This window comes from Capra hircus, chromosome 13, assembly GCF_001704415.2.
Source record: "Capra hircus breed San Clemente chromosome 13, ASM170441v1, whole genome shotgun sequence".
NCBI classification, from domain to species: domain Eukaryota; kingdom Metazoa; phylum Chordata; class Mammalia; order Artiodactyla; family Bovidae; genus Capra; species Capra hircus.
In genome coordinates this window covers 52,784,971-52,809,282 of record NC_030820.1, presented here as the reverse complement: position 1 = coordinate 52,809,282, position 24,312 = coordinate 52,784,971, and the positions used below count along the sequence as shown (strand labels likewise).

At 43.9% G+C, this 24,312-nt stretch overlaps 1 protein-coding gene across 1 annotated transcript in view; it reads right to left on the bottom strand.

Moving 5' to 3' along the window:
- Positions 4,834-24,312, bottom strand: part of LOC102175312 (tyrosine-protein phosphatase non-receptor type substrate 1-like) — a 31,917-nt gene continuing 12,438 nt past the window's right edge. Inside the window, 4 exon segments of the mRNA XM_013968633.2 lie at positions 4,834-4,925; positions 10,171-10,488; positions 11,053-11,373; positions 15,941-16,297. Of these exon segments, the coding sequence (XP_013824087.2) occupies positions 4,834-4,925; positions 10,171-10,488; positions 11,053-11,373; positions 15,941-16,297 (1,088 nt within the window).

The window sequence follows — 24,312 nt, the reverse complement described above, 5'->3', positions numbered from 1 at the left end:
AAGTGGAGTCTTCGGAGTCTTGCACCGATGCTGGGCTTCCCCATGTCGTTCTTTTCTTCCCTTTTTCGGCTGAATTCCCATCTGGAGCGGGGAGGCTCACCACGTCTACTTACTTGTCCCGGCTTCTAAGATCCGTAAGAGAGAGAGCCCAAGGTGGGGGCACTCTCCGATATTCAAACGGACGCCGGTGGCCTAACGTAGATGGTACAAGTTCCTTGTCTGGAACTTTAGTGGCTTTCCATGTAAACCAAGTTATTCAGCCTCCTTTTCTCCGCCTAAATTTCCTACTATACCATTTCTTCCTAATCTAATCTTATATTTCTATATTAATAAATAAATAAGTTTCTCCTTGCCAATGCCATCCTCGTGTCAAATTCCCTGGATCCACCAGGGCTGGACCCCGGCATTTCAGTTCAATCGCTCAGTCGTGTCCGACTCTTTGTGACCCCATGAATCACAGCACGTCAGGCCTCCCTGTCCATCACCAACTCCCGGAGGTCACTCAAACTCACGTCCATCAAGTCGGTGATGACATCCAGCCATCTCATCCTCTGTCATCCCCTTCTCTTCCTGCCCCCAATCCCTCCCAGCATCAGAGTCTTTTCCAATGAGTCAACTCTTTGCATTAGGTGGCCAAAGTACTGGACTTTCAGCTTTAGCATCATTCCTTCCAAAGAAATCCCAGGGTTGATCTCCCTTAGGATGGACTGGTTGGATCTCCTTGCAGTCCAAGGGACTCTCAAGAGTCTTCTCCAACACCACAGTTCAGAAGCATCAATTCTTCGGTGCTCAGCTTTCTTCACAGCCCAACTCTCACATCCATACATGACTACTGGAAAAACCATAGCCTTGACTAGACGGACCTTTGTTGCTTTTGAATATGCTATCTAAGTTGGTCATAACTTTCCTTCCAAGGAGTAAGCGTCTTTTAATTTCATGGCTGCAATCAAGGGTACTAATTCCATGCATGAAAGGAGAGCCCTCATAAAGTAATCACATTCCAAATGTGCCAGTTTGTAACAGGATCACCTTGGACAATAGTATTCTAAAATGTGAGGTTTGAGGGGACAAAAACATTCAGAATATGCATATATATACATACACACACATACATATGTATCTCCAATGCTTTATATATTTGTTGCTCAAATTGTTCCATTGTTGACCATTAGTACCTCTTTTCATTGGTTCTGAGCCCCTTTGACAAACTCCAATCAATGACAATTTTGCTTTTCTGTATTCTTTTGGTTTTTAAATTCCTTGCTTTCTGAAGAATATTGAATTGATTATAGGATTTCTGAACACAAGAAGAGAGATTAGCCTTTGATGAAAGGACTTTAAAACACAAGATCCAGGTGACTGACTTAGGTAATTTTTATTTTGAAATCATTATCTAGTAAAAACTAATTCAATCATTTATTAAATTAAATATTAACAGCCTAGTATGTTGCAGTCACTGTTTTGGCAACTGAGGATTCAAAGTCACTTCTCATTAGAACTGACTTTCTGTTTGAGGAAGAAACATTACATTTTGCATGGTGCATGAGTTTCAGTTTAGTTGAATAGCACCAATCCCCCAACACACAGTTCAGTTCAGTTCATTTCAGTTGCTCAGTCATGCCCGACTCTTTGCAACCCCATGAACTGCAGCATGCCAGGCCTTCCTGTCCATCACCATCTCCAGGAGTTCACTCAGACTCACGTCCATCAAGTCTGTGATGCCATCCAGCCATCTCATCCTCGGTCGTCCCCTTCTCCTCCTGCCCCTAATCCCTCCCAGCATCAGAGTCTTTTCCAATGTGTCAGCTCTTCGCATGAGGTGGCCAAAGTACTGGAGCTTCAGCTTTAGCATCATTCCTTCCAAAGAAATCCCAGGGTTGATCTCCCTTAGGATGGACTGGTTGGATCTCCTTGCAGTCCAAGGGACTCTCAAGAGTCTTCTCCAACACCACAGTTCAAAAGCATCAATTCTTCAGCACTCAGTCTTCTTCACAGCCCAACTCTCAGATCCATACATGACAGTTCAGATGTCATTTACCACAAGAAATTTGCTGTGAGCAATTGCATAAAGTACAACTTTGCTGCTAACTGTCCTGCAGACCACAAATCACTATGTGCTAACAGATGCTCACTGTGATCTGTATCCATCATGTCCTTTCTTCAAGTTACTGGCCACTGTTACTCTGTTAGTTTAGGCAGAAACACTAAAATATGTACTTGTGTTGTCTCCCCTCATCTGATGATAAATCTACATGACATTTATAAAGAAAATATCGTGGAAAGGAATTGGCAGCAAAAATGAAAAGTGAAATGAAGAGATGACAAATGATGCTGAAACTTACATTCAAACTGAAAATTAATGGATTACAGAAGACATAGCTGATCGTGGGAGTAGTAACTTTATACTGTTAGAAAAATTTCAGATGTGCAGCAAGAAGAACTTAGCGAAGGCCCGCTGACCACATAAATGAGGAAGCTGGTGGTGAGGGGCCAAGAGTGAAAAGATCCCAGAGGGAGTGAGAGCAGCAAGTTAAAGAAAGTCTCGTAAAGATTTCACAACACTGAGAGTACAAGGCATATCATGTCTGAAACTGATCCAAACATAGCAAGGAGCTTGATAATTCATCACGTCATAAAAAAGATACTCTTTTTAAAAAATTTAATTAATTAATTTTACTTTACATATTGTATTGGTTTTGCCATACATTGACTTGAATCATTGTAAATTATACAAAAAGGAGAAGTCAAGCACTGTTGAAACACTTTGGATAAGTTTTTATAAAGAAATAAGTTTTATTAACGCTCAGTGTTTCTAATTTGTCAAACTATATATTATTGGATTTACTTTTAAAAAATGTCTCCATATATTTAAAGATGAGAGTAAGGTAGTTTTTAAGGTTTTGAAAGTAAATTTTAAAGATCATAGAATAATCATTATTTTTCCCATTGGTTACTGAGATCATTGTCCAGGATTCAGCGTACATAGTCATTTTTATGGTTATTCTCTATGATGCACAGTTAGCACTTCCTACATCAGATGGTAAAAAGTTCTCAGGAAAAAACCAATCAGGTGAAGAGGCATGGAATGCCAGGGTGAAATGGAATTGATATTTTGTACGGGGTGGTGTATGAAAGGTGCCTTTGATAAAGTGGCATTTGAGCAGAGGCTTGTAGGAAGAGAGAATGAACCATGCAGGTATGTGAGGGAAGGGAGCAGAGGAGCAACAAGATTTGACTGACATTTCCAGAGAATCACTGTGCCTGAAACGGGAAAACCAGTTAGAGACCATAGCAATGGTGCAGGAAGAGATAATGATGTCTGGGATCACAGAGTAGAGATGGGCATAAGAATGGGCAGATTCTTACCCACTGGAAAGAGCTCTATGGTGTGCTAGAGGAGGCTTGGACTGATGAAAGCTGATATTTACATTTTGAGGAATTTTGCAAGCTAATTATTGATTTTGCTAACTTGAAATTAACCACATTGGGAGTATTTACACCAAAAAATTGTACTATCAATAAAGTTTTTTTTTTCTTTTAAAAGTCAATTATTAAAGATTTACCATCTCACCACTGGACATAACCATTTTGAATATTGTCTATAAAAGAAAGATATGACTCCAGGTTTCTGGACATGGTATATTTTATGAGCAACAGGGTTGAGAAGGATGCACAGTAATAGAAAAACTCCTCTTCCCATTGCAGAGAGAAGAGGGGACACTACTTTCCAGAATTGACAAGTAGGCCATTTAGACAATGGACAAGAAGAGTAATTTCTCTTAAACAAAGATGAGGAATATTTGTACTGAAGAGGAAATAGAGAACCTCTGAGGATCAGGAGTTAGGTGAAAGCAGGAATCCAGAACAGACTAACTCCTCAGTACATGGTCCATTAATGTGTAGTCATGCAAGTCAGAGGTGATGGATGAGAGATAACCTGTCTGCGTAGATCTAGTTCTCACATTTCTGGGAGATGTCCTGAGTCAGTGCCCAGAGCTACTTTCCATGATCCCTGCTCAAGATCACGTATGAAGACCTAGCTCAAGGGACACCAAGGACTGTGGGAAGGAGCTCAGGAGCAGGTATGCAGGTCTCCATGGAGGGGAGGCATATGGAACATACCAGCTGGGTCATTCTCTTAGGCTGGGCCCCTCAAGGAGGGAAGGAAGCAGTAGAGGCTGCAGTGGCACCTAGTAGGGAGGAAGGAGGGAGGTAGAAAACATGTTGATCCTTAATTATCTGCTCATCAGTCAAAAAATCTTCCCTGCATGCTTCCCACATGCCCAGGTGTTCTCCTCCTGGATGCCTGTCCTAGGAGGATGGGTAGCCTCTGAGATAAGACTCTGCCCCCTTGGACTCCTCCCCTCTTCCCCAAGTCCTGCTACCCCCTCTCCAGCCCTTCCACTCCATCACACACAGAATCAGAGCAAGACACCCCTCAGAACAGCTGATCAAGGACTTCTCAACTTTACCCTAAAACATGGATTCCTTTTGCCTCCAAATAAATGCCTTAGAGTTCAAGGGATCTAGAAATGTGCTCCACTCAGCTTCCCCTCATATAGCACCTTCTCGCTACTTCCTCCAGAGAACTGCTAAGACTATGAAAACCCCAAGTCCAACTCACATCCTCCAGGACTTCACACACCCCCTGGGAGTTGGGAATCTCTTAGAGGGAAACAGGATACTCCTGAGGGTATTGAGAGAGGTGTGTCACCTCTTAACTCCATGTGGGCTCTGACCCTGTGTGACCTGCAGGTGGCCCCCTTGATGACCTTGTGTCTTCGAGGACAGATCTTGTCCTGCCATCCCTCCCACCCCAACTTATAGTCAGGCTCAACGCTTCCTGTGGACAAAGATGACAGACACACTGACCATCAGCAGCAGCTTGGGGCTGAGGAGGAGAACTGCCAGGAGAATCTCTGGGCCTGGCAATCAGGGGACAAGAGGAATGATTAGAGGGATCACGCAGGAGCCATTCTCAGGGGTCTTCACTTACTCTATCTGAGGCCATGTAGGCCCGTTCCCACTCTGAGTCTTTGACTGAGTCCTGTTCTGGGCTCAGCTCAAGGCAGAGATCAGAATACAAAGGTCATTCATTCATTCTCACTCACTGTCTACCAGACTGCAAGTGTCCTCTTTCTTATAGAGAAAATGCCAGAAGTAAAAATAACTGTGAGACAAGGGAAAATTCAACAGATCCTAGGGCACAATATCTCACTAGGTTGCAATCCCATCCTCAGCCAGCCACCTGGAAAACTGCAGGAGAAAGAGACAAGACAGATGCAAGAGGAACCCAGAGTTACTTCAACATACCACAAGTGATATTAAATTTGCCTAAATTTGAAAATACTGGAAAAGTGTCCTACAGAGCAGTGCACAGATCATAGGAAGGGGATTCAATTTATGCTTGATTTAAAAGGGTCGACACAGAATCTCCAGAATGTGTGCATATATTACTACATATGTCACAAGGGATGGTCCGTAGTGATCAAGTCAAGAATCTTGAGATGGCACATTATCTTGGGTTTTCCAAGTAGAGCCCATGTGATCACCAAGATTCTTATAAGTAAAAGATGGAGGCAGGACAACTGGAAAAGGAGATGTGATGTCAGAAGCAGAGGTCAGAGTGGTGTGGGGCCCTTTGCCAAGGAGTGTGGTCACCTCTGGGAGCTGAAAATGGCAAGGAAATGGACTCTCCCCTACAGCCTTCAGAAGGGACTTCAGAAGGAGTTCTCTGCAGGAGAACTCTGGTCTACAATAGCTGGCCTGTTGTAGATTTCTGCGTGCTGCAACTGTATGAGGGCTTCCCAGGCGGCACTAATGGCAAAGAACCTGCCTGTCAATGCAGGAGATGTAAAAGATCTCCTTGGTCAGGAAGATCCCCTGGAGGAGGGCATGGCAACCCACTCTAGTATTCTTGCCTGGAAAATCCCATGGACAGAGGAACTTGGTGGGCCACACTCCATAGGGTTGCAAAGAATCAGCACAACTGAAGTGACTTAACACACACACAACACACATTAAATCACTAAACATGGTAGTTACAGTGACTATCGGAACTAAGGAGAGATGTGAATAAATGGGCAAGAAAGAAAGAAAGTGAAGTCGCCCAGTTGTGTCCGACTCTTTGTGACCCCATGGACTATAGCCTACCACGCTCCTCAGTCCATTTTCCAGACAAGAGTACTGGAGATTTCCCAGGCAAGAGTACTGGAGTGGATTGCCATTTCCTTCTCCAGAGGATCGTCCCAACCCAGGGATCGAACCTGGGTCTCCTGCATTGTAGGCGGATGCTTTACCATCTGAGCCACCAGGGAAGTCAATAAAAAAAGAAAAGGACAGGAATAAGTTAAAATATACAACATCTGGGGAGAAGAGATGAAAAGGAGTAAAAAGTGTCATTTGGCAATTGAGTGGTGAAGGGAAAAAGAAAAAAGTAGGGGGAGGTATTTAGGTTCCTGAAAGACAAAATAGAACCAAGAAATTAGAGGACTCAGAACCTTTCTCCCTCTATCAAAACCAACCAACCAACCCACCCAAAACTCCATTAACTTATTGGATTATTATGTACTGAGAGACGAGAGGTCCATCAGGCTGTAAATATTCTAAAAACACCCCAATTTCAAGGAAACAAGCAATAAGATGTGCATGCTCACAGGAGACCAACTCAAGCAGCAGCGGATCACACGGGCGTCTTACACTTTGCTCAAGCCTCACAACCTGGATGTCCCGGAAACATTTCCAGACTTGAGACCCAGTGGGCACGCTGGGTTAGGCACACTGCAGGACCGAGAAATGCCAGCCCTGGCCTGAGCCCCAGCAGGAGACGGAAGTATTTCCAAGGTGCTCCAGGTAAGATGGAGTGGATTCTTCTCTTCTGCTTACCCAGGTCAGTACAACTTGAACCCTAGAAATAACACAAGGGAAAAGCATAGGAGAACTCTGAGGTGGAAGAGGAGACAGACTGGTTAGAGACCCAGGTACTGGAGAAGTAACCTAGCGGTCAGGCACCCAGGCCCACTCTCCTAACTCCCCAGCAAAAGAGGAGACCCTGGTGTGGCACCAGAAAAAAATGTCTAAACCAATAATCCTAGTTCCTTACTCAAGAAACAAGAAAAGAAGGACCAAAGTAAACCCAGAGCAAGCAGAGGGAAGGAAATCATAAAGAAGAAAAATCAGTGAAATTGAAAACAGAGAAACAATAAAGAAAAGAACTGAAAGTTTCTTTTTAAAGACCAATAAAGTTGAAAAACTTCCAGTATAACAGAGAAAGAAAAAGGAAGAAGGACACATTTCTACTATCAGAAATGGAACAGAGGACATCACTACAGACTCTGCAGATATCAAAAGTATAATAAGGGAATACTATGAAGATTGCTGGGAGAAATATCAATAACCTCAGATATGCAGATGACAACACCCTTATGGCAGAAAGTGAAGAGGAACTAAAAAGCCTCTTGATGAAAGTGAAAGTGGAGAGTGAAAAAGTTGGCTTAAAGCTCAACATTCAGAAAATGAAGATCATGGCATCTGGTCCCATCACTTCATGAGAAATAGATGGGGAAACAGTGGAAACAGTGCCAGACTTTATTTTTTGGGGCTCCAAAATCACTGCAGATGAAAGACACTTACTCCTTGGAAGGAAAGTTATGACCAACCTAGATAGCCTATTTAAAAGCAGAGACATTACTTTGCCAAAAAAGATCCATCTAGTCAGGGCTATGGTTTTTCCAGTGGTCATGTATGGATGTGAGAGTTGGACTGTGAAGAAGGCTGAGCACCGAAGAATTGATGCTTTTGAACTGTGGTGTTGGAGAAGACTCTTGAGAGTCCCTTGGACTGCAAGGAGATCCAACCAGTCCGTTCTGAAGGAGATCAGCCCTGGGATTTCTTTGGAAGGAATGATGCTAAAGCTGAAACTCCAGTACTTTGGCCACCTCATGCGAAGAGTTGACTCACTGGAAAAGACTCTGATGCTGGGAGGGATTAGGGGCAGGAGGAGAAGGGGACGACCGAGGATGAGATGGCTGGATGGCATCACTGACTCAATGGATGTGAGTCTGAGTGAACTCCGGGAGTTGATGATGGACAGGGAGGCCTGGTGTGCTGCAATTCATGGGGTCGCAAAGAGTCGGACACGACTGAGCGACTGAACTGAACTGAACTGATGAACAGCTATAAGGAGAAACTTGACAGCATAGACAACATGGACCAAATACTTCAAAAAGCAAAAGCTATCACAGTTCACATAATATGAAATGAATACTTTAAATAGCCCTTAACAATTCTGATACATTTTCAAATTAAAAAAAGAAATAAAGATCCTCAAGGGCCAGATGGTGTCACAGGAAAATTTGACCATGCATTTATAGATGAATTAAAAGGCATTTTTGGTGAACAAAAAACAATGATAAAAGCTATACTTAGAAAATTTGAACGTATACTGCACTCTAAATGATATTAGGGAATTATTTGGAGAAGGCAATGGCACCCCACTCCAGCACTCTTGCCTGGAAAATCCCATGGATGGAGGAGCCTGGTGGGCAGCAGTCCATGGTGTCACTAGGAGTCGGACACGACTGAGTGACTTTCGCTTTCACTTTTCACTTTCATACATTGGAGAAAGAAATGGCAACCCACTCCCGTGTTCTTCCCTGGAGAATCCCAGGGACGGGGGAGCCTGGAGGGCTGCTGTCTCTGGGGTTGCACAGAGTTGGACACGACTGAAGTGACTTAGCAGCAGCAGCAGCAGGGGATTATTATTGATCATACTAAGCGTGTAATGGTATTCATTTTGTAGAAAATCAGTCTCCTTAACCATATGACCACACAATCATGGGCTCCATTGACAACTATATGTACACACAAGACTAAGTTATGAGGGGACACAATTTTACAACTTTTCTACATCTCTTATTTATTCTTCCAGCAGGCAGGGACATGAGGCTTTCCTGGTGGTTCAGTGGTTAAGAATCTGCCTGCAATGCAGGAGACATGGTTTTGATCCCTGAGTTGGGAAGATCTCCTGGAGGAGGAAACGGGAACCCAGGCAGGTATTCTTGCTGGGACAGTCTCATGGACAGAGGAGCCCTGGGGACTAGAGTTGGGATTGCAAAGAGTTGGACATGACTGAGTGACTAAGCATGCGTGACATGATGCATTACGCAGGGACATGGACACTGAGTGACCCATCAAGGACCCTGCAGATGAGGGCAATACCACAGAGAATGCTGGAAGGGACATGGACTTTTAAAGTTCTTCTGGAACAAAGACTCTTGGAAACCTGACTTGACTCTCTCCTCAAGTTATATTGAGCATATAAGACAAGTTTTACATATAGAAAAAGGAACCTTACATGTCATTAGGACAATGCCTTGCTGAAGGGGAACTTGTCTCTACTTAACATAAGTCCACTGTACAGGTTGGTGGTTCTTGTTCTCAGGAACTCATTCATCTTGATTACTTTAGCCCACTCACCTGGATTAAAGACAACGAATCTTCAACAACCTCCCACCACTGCTTCCCGGGTCTCTTCTGTAAACTCAAAGCCCTCTGGGTGGCTGAAGCAGGAAAGGAGCTCACAGCTGAACTGATAGCTGCATTTAGTAAATGTGCAGTGAGCGACTGTGATCGTTGCTGGTCTATTGTCACAAATCAGGAGACAAAGGAGCCCTTTTCAGTGCCACTCTTTTCAGAGTCACCTGGGTGCCTGGTGCAATTCTAACTTCATATCCTCGGGGTTCCTCTTTCAGAATTTCGCAGAGTAGTATTGGCAGAAGATGATGAGGTGGCGATACTGATGCAGATGGAACCATCAGGGATGACAGGGAGACTAGGCAGAGGTTAGAAAGAGCAAACAGATAGGAATGATGGATGCAATTACTGATAGTTGATGAAAGCAACAAGCGGGACACTATGAATAGAATGATCCCTCTCCTTTCCTACTCTCTTTTTGCATATTTACATCAAAAGACCTATGAAGAATGTAACAAAACCTCAGTAGTGGTGGCTCTTTGAGTACGACATTTGGGAGATGGGAGCTCACTTCAAAATTCTACTTTATATATCTATAGACATCTAGATTATTCTATTATTACCACTCTGAACATTTAAGAAAGATAATGTTTAAAAGCCATGCCATTGGAGTGGAGGCTTCATCAGTGGTTCCACCTGTATCCTGGTCCTTCTGGGGAGCAGAGGTCTCCGTGGAGTTTTTGGTAACTGCTGGCTGCCCATCATGCTCCACCTTGCAGGTGAGCACCACAGCCTCCCTGTGGGCTGATGAGCTCACCAGGAGCCAGCTCGTGTAGTTAAAGGTCCCATCTTTGTTCTCTATGAGGGTCGAGGCCACTTCTGTTCAGGACATATTTCTGTTCTCCAGCCAGGTCAGCTGTAGTTGCTGGGGGTAGAACTTGTTCACCAGGCAGGTGATGATGTTCACCTGATTTCCCGCCATGGGTTGTTGGGTAACCTCCAAGGTGGGTGGTACTGAAACAGATCAGGCAGAAGGTCTGACCTTATAAAACAGACAGGTCACAGGGGAGGGGCTGGATATCAGCTCCCAGCACAGCAAGGGAGTCACCCAGGACAGAACATGGCAGGCAGCAGGTACTCACACTGAGGGCTCCTCGTTCATGAATGAAATCAGTAAACACAGTGCAGGGCACACAATAAGTGCTCAAGAACTGGGAGCTCCTATTAGGGTTATAGTGGGTGAAATAACAAGCTCAGCCCTAATAATTGCAGCAAAATAAATAAAATCAGCACTTAGGGGCTTGATTTGTAGGAGGTGCTCAGTAATTGGAGATACTATTGGTAAAGTAACGGAAACTATTTAGCACAGTGCTTGGCACATGGCAGGTATACATCTGGCAGCTCCATTAAACCAGCAGTGAGTGGTCAGAACAGCTCATCTAGGAGCCTGGTGATCAGGCAGGGCTGTAAGGAAGTAAATTCCAGACAATTCAAGGCCTGGAGCAAAAATCAGGCAGAAGGAGGAGGCTGGGGTCTTGGGGGCAGGTGTGATCTTGGACTCATATGAGGGGCACCGACCTCGGATGGTCTCAGACAAATTGGCAGTCCCACGGAGAGGAGGGCTCCCCTGCAGGGTGACATGGGCTACCTCGCAGATGACCTGGGAGTGAACATCCCCTGGGGCCAATAGCAACTTAGTTGTGCTGGTGATGCTGTAGGAAACGCCATCTTCCTCTGGATCCACACTGGTCTGGGAGGCTGAGAGCTCATTGCCATTTTTGAACCATTTCAGGGAGATGTTTTTAGGGAAGAATCTGTAGGATTTGCAGAGGAAGCTGACTGTCTGCTCAGCGGTGGCCCTCACTGCAGGGCTGGATACCATGGGAGGAGAGGGCTTGGCTACAAAAGGAACATTTATAAACAATGAACATGATTGTAATTATCATCACTAATGATAAGTGTGCAACAATGGTAAGAACTTATATATATATATTATATTTTAATTCTTCAGCTAGTTCTGGGAGGGCAGTGTCATCGTCCTCATCTCATCGAGGAGACACTGAGATTCCCAAGATGAGCTCTGTGTGTGGGCAAGGGTTACATGGAATCCCAAGTCAGAGTTCAGAGTCTACCTTCTCACAACTGCCAGGTGATTTCCCACCAATCTGGGCCCGGGAACAAAAGCACTGATTGGACTCACTCTCCAAATAACTGTTCCCAACTAGGCTCCCCTGGAAAACTTAACTACCTTCAGAGAAGTGTTTATAGAAGTAAATGCAGGGTAAATGGGGCAGGGGCGGGGATAGCAGGACCATGTGGAAGCTGAACCAGACTGCCCAGTTAATGAGAGGTGTGGTCATGGCATCTTCTAGCTCCCCACTTGCGAAAGGGGACAGCAGGCATTTCCCTTTCTGGGACTGCAGTGAGGTTTAAATCAGGCATTTCTTCTGTGCGTATAACACAAGATAGTTTACAAAACTAATCACAGGTCTATCTTGAACTCAAACTTTGTATTCAGAGCTGTCCCTTCAGGTGTCTGTGAATTTACTCCATAATTTTCATTCTTTCCATCAATATTCCAGTAGGAATAATGTGCTGATTCCAGGGTTTCAAAGTAAGAGGGCAATGAGATGTTTTTCTGAATATGGGTTTTTCTCTTGGGTTAGTTTTGGGTTGAAAACAAAGATCACTGAGTGCTGAGCAGCCAAAGGTGGTTAATTTCCTAATCGTTCCTAAATCAGAAGAAACATAGACACAGGCCTCAGAAGCAGGCAGAAGTATCTCCTGTGTCCTGAAAAAGTACACAAATCAGCCAATAAAAGTGAGGGTGATTTCTCCCTGTGTAGGGTGCTGGAGGGTGTCTCCAAATTGCTCATTATCACCCAACATCTCCTGTAAAAGTTCGCAGACAGCAAATGTTACAGATATTTTCATTTTTAAGCATTTAACTTTATTCCTAAATTTCATCAAACATTTGAGGACACAGTGAGGAGATGTTACTTGAATATGTTGAGTCATAAAAACAACAGCATCCTGGATGCCTCCAAAGGGAGAAGATGCTGTGAAACTTATTGAAAGTTTCTTCAGAGCATAAAGATGGGCTGATTTCTCTAGGACCCTCAGCTATTTAACCCTTGCATCAGTACTGAGCGGGAGGGCTGAGAGCGGCTCCACTGATGGGACAAGGCTCAGGGAGGAAGCAGCTGACCAAGGACACTCATCAAGGAATGTTCAGAGATCATCTCAGCATCAATCATCTCATCTGATTGATTTTAATAGCTTTGTTCTCTATCTTTGAGCTTCAGTGTCTGATTCCATACAACGTGGACAATAGCTCCCCCTGGTAAGATAAGTGAGGATGTTTGTAAACCACAGAGCCTGCGTATTATAGGTGCTTAATCAATAGCACCTATGATTGTTATCATAACATCTGCGTGTGCGCGTGCGTGCTTAGTCGCTGCAGTCATGACCAACTCTAACCCACACCATTTAGGGCTTCCTAGACCCTCTCTAGTCATCATAGACCCCTGAAAGGTAGTATGATCACCACCATTCCGCAGACGGGGAAACTGAGGACTAGAGGGAACTGTGAGACGCTCCCAGGACTGCACAGGTGGGAGGCCAGCACCAGCGCTCCCTGAGGAGCTGCCCTTTCACCAGGTCATTCTGCCCTCAGGACACCCTGCAAAGGTTGTGTGATTATCCTTTCTACAGGTGGAGAGGATGCCCAGCATAGGGAACCGGGTCTCAGCCTTGAAATAAGACCTCAATCGGGGAATTCCCTATGCTGTGCTGATTTAGACAGAGCATCTCAAATCCTTCCAACTCTCCTAAAAGGAGACCATGAGGATGACCATTTTATAGATGATAAAACTGAGGCTGAGAGGAATGAAGGGACTGTTTCCTCAGCACCACTCCACTCTGTCCCAGGAGTATTTCCTGCCACCTCCGAAGTTTCATATCCATCAGCAGAGCAAGTGCCCACCTTCAGGAGCCTCCACACTGACCACCACCCTTCCCTTTTCCCTCAGATTCCTGACTTCCAGCAACTACAGGGAGGAGAGACCTCTAAGGGCCAAGAACTGGGGGCCCTGTAGCAACAAGGAAAGACATGGGCTCCTGACACCTGAGTCTAGACTAAGAACTCTTGCTCACGCAGGGCCCTCATTACCCTCTAGGGAACACCTCCCCCTCCTCATCCTCAGTCTGCAGAGCCAGGAATGGGCATGTCTGGTGCTGCTGGGTTTGCAGTGGCCCCTCTGGACTCTGTCCACACTCACCTTCCGGACCTGCTCCACAGGAGCCTGGTGAAGGGGCAACATCACAACAATGGGCAGAATAAAAGATTCCTGATGCTGCTACGTGTGCTGAGCCCTGACTTTTAGGAATATTTCAGCACATCATGAGACACTGCAGCGTTTATCTAATCTGGTTTGTAAAGCTAGCTGTGCTTCCCACATGAGACTTTTCAAAAATGCTTGTTGCTGAAGAAGAGAAAAATACAAGAGTTAACAGGAGAGTTTTCTCCACACTTTGACAGGTACAGCAGAGGGTGCAGATAGCAGAGCTGTGAGTCAAGGTGCTTGGGCTTCAACCCTGGCTCCCCTACCTGCCCACCAGCCAGGTCCCCTCTCTGAGCCTCAGTGTCCTCATCTGTAAAGGGAAAACAGATGAGCCCCTCCCCCAGACACTGCTTATAAGAAGTAAACACCATGAAGAAGATTCAGCACCTGACCGGCTGCTGCTCCCCTCCCCTCCCTTCTTTCTCATCTAGGGAATTATGTGGGCAGGTGGCCTGGGGAACAGGATGAGCAGTCCTGGAAGCCAGCAGATCTGAGAGGTGGGGGAGCCACTTACTAGCTGTATTCAGACTTAGCAGGAGACCCACCATCTGGGAAGTTTAGTAATACCTTCAAAATCAGGATAAAGCCACCTGCCCTGCTGATGTCTGGAGGTTTGGGGAGATTCATCTGCTACCATGACTAGGAGGGAAATTAGGCAATATCATCACACAAATTAAAATCCACATGCTCTCTGATCTAGCAGTGCCACTTCCAGTGGGTATTCCTCCTCTGAGGAGAGGGACACATGAAAAGTTATCTCTTTAGCACTGTTTCAGTAGCCCAAGGTTAGGAACAACTTAGTGTCCATCAGCAGTACGGTAAATGATGCTGTCTCCATATGCTGAGTATTTAGTGACTATTGAAGCATAGGCCAGCTCTGGGTGCTGATATGGAATGCGGGATTTGAGATCACATGGCTGGAAGTAGGGAGAGTTTTCCAGTCACCTCAGGCTCAGGGTCTGAATGTGAGGGGCTTTCTGCACCTTTGGGAAACAATGCCTATTCCATGATTAATTCAAGGAGCTTTTATTCTGCAGCTTCTCTGTGCCAGATTCTTCCATGAAACGAGTTCCAGTGCTGGCACAGGAAGGAGGCTGACCTTGAATTGTACTGGGCTCTTGATGGATTCCCCTCGCTGACCATGTGGTTGTGGTCTGGGCTCCTGTCACCTCTTTGCCTCAGGCCCCCATCGATACATGTGGACTTGGGAGGATGGTAGAATCTAAAGGTACTTCCTCCACTGACAGTCCAGGATTCAGGAGTTAGAAAGAGGATCCAGGATCTTTGTCAGAACACTCTAAATGAGCACCTCTGCTACCTCACTGGGGCTCCTCCTAAGTCACCCACAAGGGGAACCTATTCCCTGGGGAGGGACATTCTGAGATGACCCAGCTCTGCTGGGAGCCTTCAGTGACTGTGTGTCAGTCCCCGAATCACAGGAGGGTTTTCTCAACAGATTCCCAGGAAACACCCAACCTCTAGGCCTCTCCTCCAAGCAGGGCCATCAGAGTAAACACTGAGCTGGTGCCATCGGAATTTCTTCTCAGTGTAGCATTCTGAAGAGAAAATAAGGAAACACACTTTCCCCTCCCTGCCTTGGATGGATTTCTCCTCTTTAGGAGGGAAGAGGACACAAGCTTCATGGGAGAAGAGCCCCCGTCTGTTTTGTTCACTGCCTATTCCACAGCATCCAGAGCAGGGTCTGGCGCACAGTAGGTGCTCAGTAACTGCTGAATGAGGAGAAGACTCTGCGACACTGAGGGGAGCACTCTCTGGAAGTGGGAGGTGATACCTGGCCTGTGGCAGGGCGAGTCACTCAGACTCTCAGTTCCCTCATCCCTGGAACCAAAGCCTGGACAAGATGGAGAAGACTATGGGCTGTAGAGCCAGGCAGACTGGCCTCCTGCCTTTCCCGACCTTTACCAGCCACAGGGCCTTGAGCAAATAGCACGACCCCAACAGGCTTCAACTTCCCTGATCTGTAGAAGAGAGTGAAATTATACTATGTCCAGATCATGAATAAGCACCCACTGTTGCACCTGATTTTTCTTTTTTCCCCAAAAGAGTGGAGGGCATTCCTATTGACATATTATCATGGTCCAGGGGACAAAGGCCGTACTCACCACTCACAGTGAGATGAGTGCCTGGTCCAGACTTAAACTCCATGTCGCCCTGTTCTCTTTTCTGGAACTTCACACAGTGGTAGACACCAGTGTCTGCTGGGGTGATGTTCCTGATACGAATGGAAAAGTCCATGTTGTTTCTCTTTGTGGCATCTACAACATTTGTTACTCTGGGGAGAGGGGCTTCTTTTGGGCTGTAGATTAACTCCTGACCTGGCCCAGTTCCTCTGAACCACATGATGGGCCCCACAGGGCTCAGGGAGGTCACGGTACAGTGCAGAGTGGCCGTCTCTCCTGCTGCAACTGACACTGACCTCTCAGGCTGAATCTCCTGCAGCTCTTCCTTACCTGATGCTCCTGGAAGAAAACACAAAGTAGTTATTTGTCCATCCTTATGTGATCCTATGTGTTTTCTTCAGTATGTATCAACAACAGGTTTTATTGACTTAGTGCACCATGAGCCAGCCTTGAACTCAGCTCGTTGCAGGTACATTGCATGTGACCTATACCATGAGCCTGTAATGTGAGACACTAATACAAGAGAGTAACTGAGGCACAGAGGGGTCAAATGATGTGGCAGAGAATGGGATTGAGTACTTGAGCCCTCTTTGGATGTGTCTGCTGCTGCTGCTAAGTCGCTTCAGTCGTGTCTGACTCTGTGTGACCCCATAGACGGAAGCCCACCAGGCTACCCAGTCCCTGGGATTCTCCAGGCAAGAACGCTGGAGTGGGTTGCCATTTCCTTCTCCAATGCATGAAAGTGAAAAGTGAAAGGGAAGTCTCTCAGTCGTGCTACACCAAATATTTCTGGCTCTTCTTCTTGTGGCCTCATGTCACACTTCTGACCTTTGCATTAACTGGAACCACATGTCTTTTTTAGACCACTGAGTTGTGAGAAGTGATGGATGTATTTTGTAGGCTGTTTATTTAATGAGAAAAATTTTATGAAACAACTTCTTTCTTCCCCAGAGATCCACATTCTCATGCTGGTGTTGGCTCCAACAACCTGGTTACATAAGTGACAGTGATGAGCAGAGCTCCCAATACAAAATGCACATTTAGTTCAAGAAGAAAGTAAAACATTGTTTGAAGTCCCTGGGATTTTATCCCAATGACATGAACGAGTGAGTGAAAGTTGCTCAGTCATGTCTGACTCTTTGCAACCCCATGGAATAGTTCATGGAATTCTCCAGGCCATAATACTGGAGTGGGTAGCTGTTCCCTTCTCCAGGGATCTTCCCAACACAGGGATTGAACGCAAGCCTCCCACATTGCATGCAGATTCTTTACCAGCCGAGCCACCAGGGAAGCCCTCCAATGACATAGTCATGTTAAATTAGTTACCTTAGGCTACTGTAATAAACTGACAAAAATTTAGTGTCTTAAAATGATAATTCTGGATGTCAAAGGACCAAAAATGGTATCACTGGACTAAAATCAAGGAGTCAGCTGGGTTACATTTCTGGAGGCTGTGATCATTGCCTTTCCAAATTCTTGAGATTGTCCACACTCCATTCTTCATGGTTTCCATCTTCTTACGACTCTAGAAGCGCTTCCATTGTCATTTGTCCTTCTCTAACTTTGGATTTCCTGTCTCCTTCTTATCAGATTATATTAGGCTCACACTGATAATCTAGAATATTCTCCCCATAGCAAGAGTCTTAACTTAATTCACTTTTACAAACTCTCTTTTGCCACATAAAATAAAATAATCATAGATGAGTATTAGGACCTGGATCACTTTGGGGAACACTATTCTTGTTTGTTTACTTGATTTATAACTTTTGAAAACTGGTGTGGGTTAGGGTTAGCTTCCTTGATGCATCAGTGGTAAAGAATCTGCTGGCCAAGCAGAAGATGCAGGATTGATCCCTGGTTGGGGAAGATACTCTGGAGAAGGAAATGGCAACTCACTTCAGTATTCTTATCTGGGAAACCCGATGGACATAGGAGCCTGGCAGGCTACAGTCCATGGGGTTGCAAAGGAGTCAGACGTGACTTAGTAACTAAACAACAACTGTTGATTTGCAATGTTGTGTTGATTTCTGCTGTACAGAAAATGACTCAGTTATACACATATATATATTGTTTTTTAAAATATATTCTTTTCCATTTTGGTGTATCACAGGATGCTGAATACAGCTCTCCATGCTATATAGAAGGACCTTGTTGTTTATCCATACCATACATAATACCTTATAATCCACTATGCTCTCCCCCCTGGCAACCACAAGTCTGTTTTCTACATCAGCAAGTCAGTTGATATTTCACAGGTAGGTTCTCATTTGTGTCATTTTCTTTTCCTGGCATGGCTTTTTGGATACTAGTTCCCCGACAGGGGTCAAACCTGGGCCGTCTACAGTGAAAACTCAAGAGTCCTTGCCACTGGACCACCAGGGAATTCCCCGTATCATCTTTTAGATTCCACATATAAGTTATAAGGTATTTGTCTCTCTCTTTCTAATTTAGTTCATTTTTTATGATAATCTCCATTCCCTTTTTCAAGGGATCTTCCTGACCCAGGGATTGAACCTGGATCTCCTGCATTGCAGGCAGATTCTTTATCATCTGAACCACCAGGGAAGCCCATGATAATCTCTAGTTGGTCCATGTTGCTTCAAATGGCATTATTTCATTTTTTGTGTGGGTTTGAGTAGCATTTCATTGTATACACATACCACACTTCTTTATCCATTCAACTGTTGATGGACTTCAGTGTTATGGCTGTATCTTAGATATTGTGGATAGTGCTGCTTTGAGCATATGGATGCATGTATCTTTATGGATTAGAGTTTTGCCTGGATATATGCCTAGGAGTGGGATCACTGGATAATATGGTAATTCTATTTTTATTTTACTGAAGAAACTTCATATGTTTTCCATAGTGACTGTACCAACTTCCATTTCCACCAGCAGTGTAGGAGGATCCCTTTTCTCCACATCCTCTCCAGTATTTATTATCTGTAGAACTTTTAATGATGACCATTCTGACTAGTGTGAGGCGGAGCCTCATTGTAGTTTTGATTTGCGTTTCTTTAATAATTAGTGAATGTCTTTTCATATACCTATTAGCCATCTTTATTTCTTTGGAGAAATGTTTACTTATATTTTCTGCTCATTTTTCAATTAGGTGTTTTGTTATTTTGTTGTTGAGTTACATGAATTGTTATGTATTTTGGAAATTAAGCCCTTGTCAGTCACATCATTTGCAAATATTTTCTCCCATTCTGTATGTTGTCTTTTTGTTTTGTTTATAATTTCTTTTGCTGTGCAGAAGTTTATAGTTTGATCAGGTCCCACTTCTTTATTTTTGTTTTCACTTGTATTGCCTTGGGGGACTGACATAAGAAAACATTGCTACAATTTATGTCAATGGATGCTTTGCCTATGATCTGTTCTAGGACTTTTGTGATGCCATGTATAATACTTGAGGCTTTAAGACATTTGGGTTTATTTTTGTGCATGGTGAGAGGGTGTGTTCTAATTTTATTGACTTACATGCAACTGTCCAACTTTCTCAATGCCATTTTCTGAAGATACTGTCTTTTTCCCATTGTATATTGCCTCCTTTGTCAAAGTTTAACTGAATGTAGACTCATAGGTTTATTTCTGGGCTCTCTATTCTGCTCCATTTATCCATGTGTCTATTTTTGTGCCAATACCATACTGTTTTGATTACTGTAGCTTTGTATCATAGTGTCTGACGTCTGGGAGGGTTATACTTCCTGCTTAGTTCATCCTGTTTGGCTGCTGAATTCTGTCAAATGCTTTTTTTTGCACCTATTGAGATGATCATGTGGCTTTTGTGTTTTCTTTTATGATGTGGTGTATCACATTGGTTTATTTGCATATGTTGAATCATTCTTGTGAACTTGGGATGTATCTCATTTGGTTTTAGTATATGATCTCTTTTATGTGTTGTTGGATTTGGTTTTCTAATATTTTGTTGAGAATTTTTTCATCGATATCTATCAAAAATATTGGCTCATAATTTTCTTTTTTGATGGTGTCTTTGTCTGGTTTTGGTATCAGAGTGATGTTGGCTTCATAGAACGTCTTTGGAAGTGTTCCCTCCTCTTAACATTTTGGAAGAGTTTGAGAATTATTAGTAAAAGTTCATCTTTGTATGCTTGGTGGGCTTTGCCTGAGAAGCCATCTTGTCCTATACTTTTATTTGTAAGGAGTTTTTTTCTTTCCTTAGATTAAAATATATATATATTTATTTTTTATGTATTTTTTTGGCTGCAGTGGGTCTTTGTTGCTGCATGCTGGCTTTCTCTAGCTGTGGCAAGTGGGCTACTCTTCCATGTAGTATGTGGGCTCCTCACTGCGCTGGCTTCTCTTGCTGTGGAGCACAGGCTCTAGGCATGTGGGCTGCCATAGCTGCAACACATGGCCTCAGTATTACAGCTTACAAGTTCTAGAGTCCTGATTTAGTAGTTGTGATTTGCAGGCTTAGTTGCTCTTAGAAGTGGGATCTTCCCGTACTAGGGATGGAACCAGTGTCCCTTGCGTTACAAGGAGTATTCTTAACCACTGGAGCACCAGGGAAATCCCCAGGAGTTTTTAAGTTACTGATTCTATTTCACTTCTAGTGATTGGTCCATTCAAATTATCTATTTCTTCTTGGTTCAAATCTGGTGGACTGTATGTCCATATCTTCTAGGTTGTCAAATTTATTGGCATATAATTCATAGGATTATGAATTCATAGGATTCTCTTATGTTCTACACATACATACGTAAGATATAGATATGTGTGTGTATATATATATATACATAAAACTGATACTGTAGTATCAGTTGTTCTGTTTCCTTTTCCATTGTTTATTTTGTTTATTTGGGTTCTCCTTTTTCTCCTGGTGAGTCTGGCCAGAGGTCTGTCAATCTTATTTACTCTTCCAAAGAATTGGCTCTTGGTTTTACAGATTTCTTCCATAGTTTCTTTAATTTCTATTTTATTTATGTCCTCTCTGATCTTTATTATTCTTTTGCGTCTGCTGACTTTAGATTTTGTTTGTTCCTTTTTTTCTAATTCTATTAGGTTAAGGTGGCTCAGAGGTTAAAGTGTCTGCCTGGAATGCAGGAGACCAGGGTTCAATCCCTGGGTCGGGAAGATCCCCTGGAGAAGGAAATGGCAACCCACTCCAGTACTCTTGCCTGGAGAATCCCATGGAGGGAGGAGCCTGGTGGGCTACAGTCCATGGGGTCGCAAAGAGTCGGACACGACTGAGTGACTGAACTGAGCTAAAGTGAAAGTGAAAGTGAAGTTGCTCAGTCGTGTCTGACTCTTTGCGACCCCATGGACTGTAGCCTATCAGGCTCCTCCATCCATGGGATTTTCCAGGCCAGAGTCCTGGAGTGGATTGCCATTTCCTTCTCCAGGGGATCTTCCATACCCAGGAATCGAACCCTGGTCTCCCGCATTGCAGGCAGACGCTTTTCTGTCTGAGCCACCAGAGAAGCCCGAACTGAACTAAGGTATTTTAAAATTTTCTCTTTGATTTCATCATTGATCCATTGGTTTTTTAGTAACATGTCATTTGCTCTCCATGTAATTGTTTTTTCTCATTTCTTTTTCTGTGGTTGATTTCTAGATTCATGCCATGTAGTCAGAAAAATTACTTGAGTTAGTTTCTATACTCTTAAATTTGTTAGGTCTTGTTTTGTGCCCCAATATGTGGTCAATCTGAGAAAATGCTCCATGAATACTTACAAAGAATGTGTGCTCTGCTTTTGGGAGGATATAATGTCCTGAAAATGTCAATTAAGTTTCAGTTCAGTTCAGTCACTCAGTCGTGTCCAACTCTTTGCAACCCCATGAATCGCAGCACTTCAGGCCTCCCTGTCCATCACCAACTCCCAGAGTTCACTCAGACTCACGTCCATCGAGTCAATGATGCCATCCAGCCATCTCATCCTCGGTCGTCCCCTTCTCCTCCTGCCCCCAATCCCTCCCAGCATCAGAGTCTTCTCCAATGAGTCAACTCTTCGCATGAGGTGGCCAAAGTAGTTGAGTTTCAGCTTCAGCTTCAGCATCATTCCTTCCAAAGAAATGCCAGGGTTGATCTCCTTCAGAATGGACTGGTTGGATCTCCTTGCAGTCCAAGGGACTCTCAAGAGTCTTCTCCAACACCACAGTTCAAAAGCATCAATTCTTCAGCGCTAAGCTTTCTTCACAGCCCAACTCTCACATCCATACATGACCACTGGAAAAACCATAGCCTTGACTAGATGGACCTTAGTTGGCAAAGTAATGTCTCTGCTTTTGAATATGCTATCTAGGTTGGTCATAACTTTTCTTCCAATAAGTAAGTGTCTTTTAATTTCATGGCTGCAATCACCATCTGCAGTGATTTTGGAGCCTCTCAAAATAAAGTCTGACACTGTTTCCACTGTTTCCCCATCTATTTCCCATGAAGTGATGGGACCAGATGATCCCTGTTGCCTTATTGCTTTCTCTCTGGAAAATCTGCCCATTGATGTGAGTGGGGGGAAAGTCTCCTACTATTCACATCAATTTCTTCCCTTGTATCTGATAGTATTTGTTTTATATATTTGGGTGCTCTTATAAATAGGTGTAAGATGGTAGGAGTTCCAAGAGGGCATCAGAGGGCAGACACACTGAAACCATAATCACAGAAAACTAGTCATTCTAATCACACTAGGACCACAGCCTTCTCTAACTCAATGAAACTAGCCATGCCTGTGGGGCAACCCAAGACGGGTGGGTCATGGTGGAGAGGTCTGACAGAATGTGATCCACTGGAGAAGGGAATGGCAAACCACTTCAGTATTCTTGCCTTGAAAACCCTATGAACAGTATGAAAAGGCAAAATGGTAGGATACTGAAAGAGGAACTCCCCAGGTCAGTAGGTGCCCAATATGCTACTGGAGATCAGTGGAGAAATAACTCCAGAAAGAATGAAGGGATGGAGCCAAAGCAAAAACAATACCCAGCTGTGGATGTGACTGGTGATAGAAGCAAGGTCCGATGATGTAAAGAGCAATATTGCATAGGAACCTGGAATGTCAGGTCCATGAATCAAGGCAAATCGGAAGTGGTCAAACAGGAGATGGCAAGAGTGAACGTTGACATTCTAGGAATCAGCGAACTAAAATGGACTGGAATGGGTGAATTTAACTCAGATGACCATTATATCTACTACTGTGGGCAGGAATCCCTCAGAAGAAATGGAGTAGCCATCAGGGTCAAAGGAAGAGTCCAAAATGCAGTAATTGGATGCAATCTCAAAAATGACAGAATGATCTCTGTTTGTTTCCAAGGCAAACCATTCAATATCACAGTAATCCAAGTCTATGCCCCAACCAGTAATGCTGAAGAAGCTAAAGTTGAACGGTTCTATGAAGACCTATAAGACCTTTTAGAACTAACACCCAAAATGATGTCCTTTTCATTATAGGAGACTGGAATGCAAAAGTAGGAAGTCAAGAAACACCTGGAGTAACAGGCAAATTTGGCCTTGGAATGCGGAATGAAGCAGGGCAAAGACTAATAGAGTTTTGCCAAGAAAAACTGGTCATAGCAAACACCCTTTTCCAACAACACAAGAGAAGACTCTACACATGGACATCACCAGATGGTCAACACCAAAATCAGATTGATTATATTCTTCACAGCCAAAGATGGAGAAGCTCCATACAGTCAACAAAAACAAGACCAGGAGCTGACTGTGGCTCAGATCATGAACTCTTTATTACCAAATTCAGACTTAAATTGAAGAAAGTAGGGAAAACCACTAGACCATTCAGGTATGACCTAAATCCAACCCCTTATGATTATACAGTGGAAGTAAGAAATAGATTTAAGGGCCTAGATCTGATAGATAGAGTGCCTGATGAACTTGGAATGAGGTTCATGACATTGTACAGAAGACAGGGATCAAGACAATCCCCATGGAAAAGAAATGCAAAAAAGCAAAATGGCTGTCTGGGGAAGCCTTACAAATAGCTGTGAAAAGAAGAGAGCCAAAAAGCAAAGGAGAAAAGGAAAGATATAAGCATCTGAATGCAGAGTTCCAAAGAACAGCAAGAAGAGATAAGAAAGCCTTCTTTAGCGATCAATGCAAAGAAATAGAGGAAAAGAACAGAATGGGAAAGACTAGAGATCTCTTCAAGAAAATTAGAGATACCAAGGGAACATTTCATGCAAAGATGGGCTTGATAAAGGACAGAAATGGTATGGACCTAACAGAAGCAGAAGATATTAAGAAGAGATGGCAAGAATACACAGAAGAACTATACAAAAAAGATCTTCATGACCCGGATAATCACGATGGTGTGATCCTTCATCTAGAGCCAGACATCCTGGAATGTAAAGTCAAGTGGGCCTTAGAAAGCATCACTACGAAC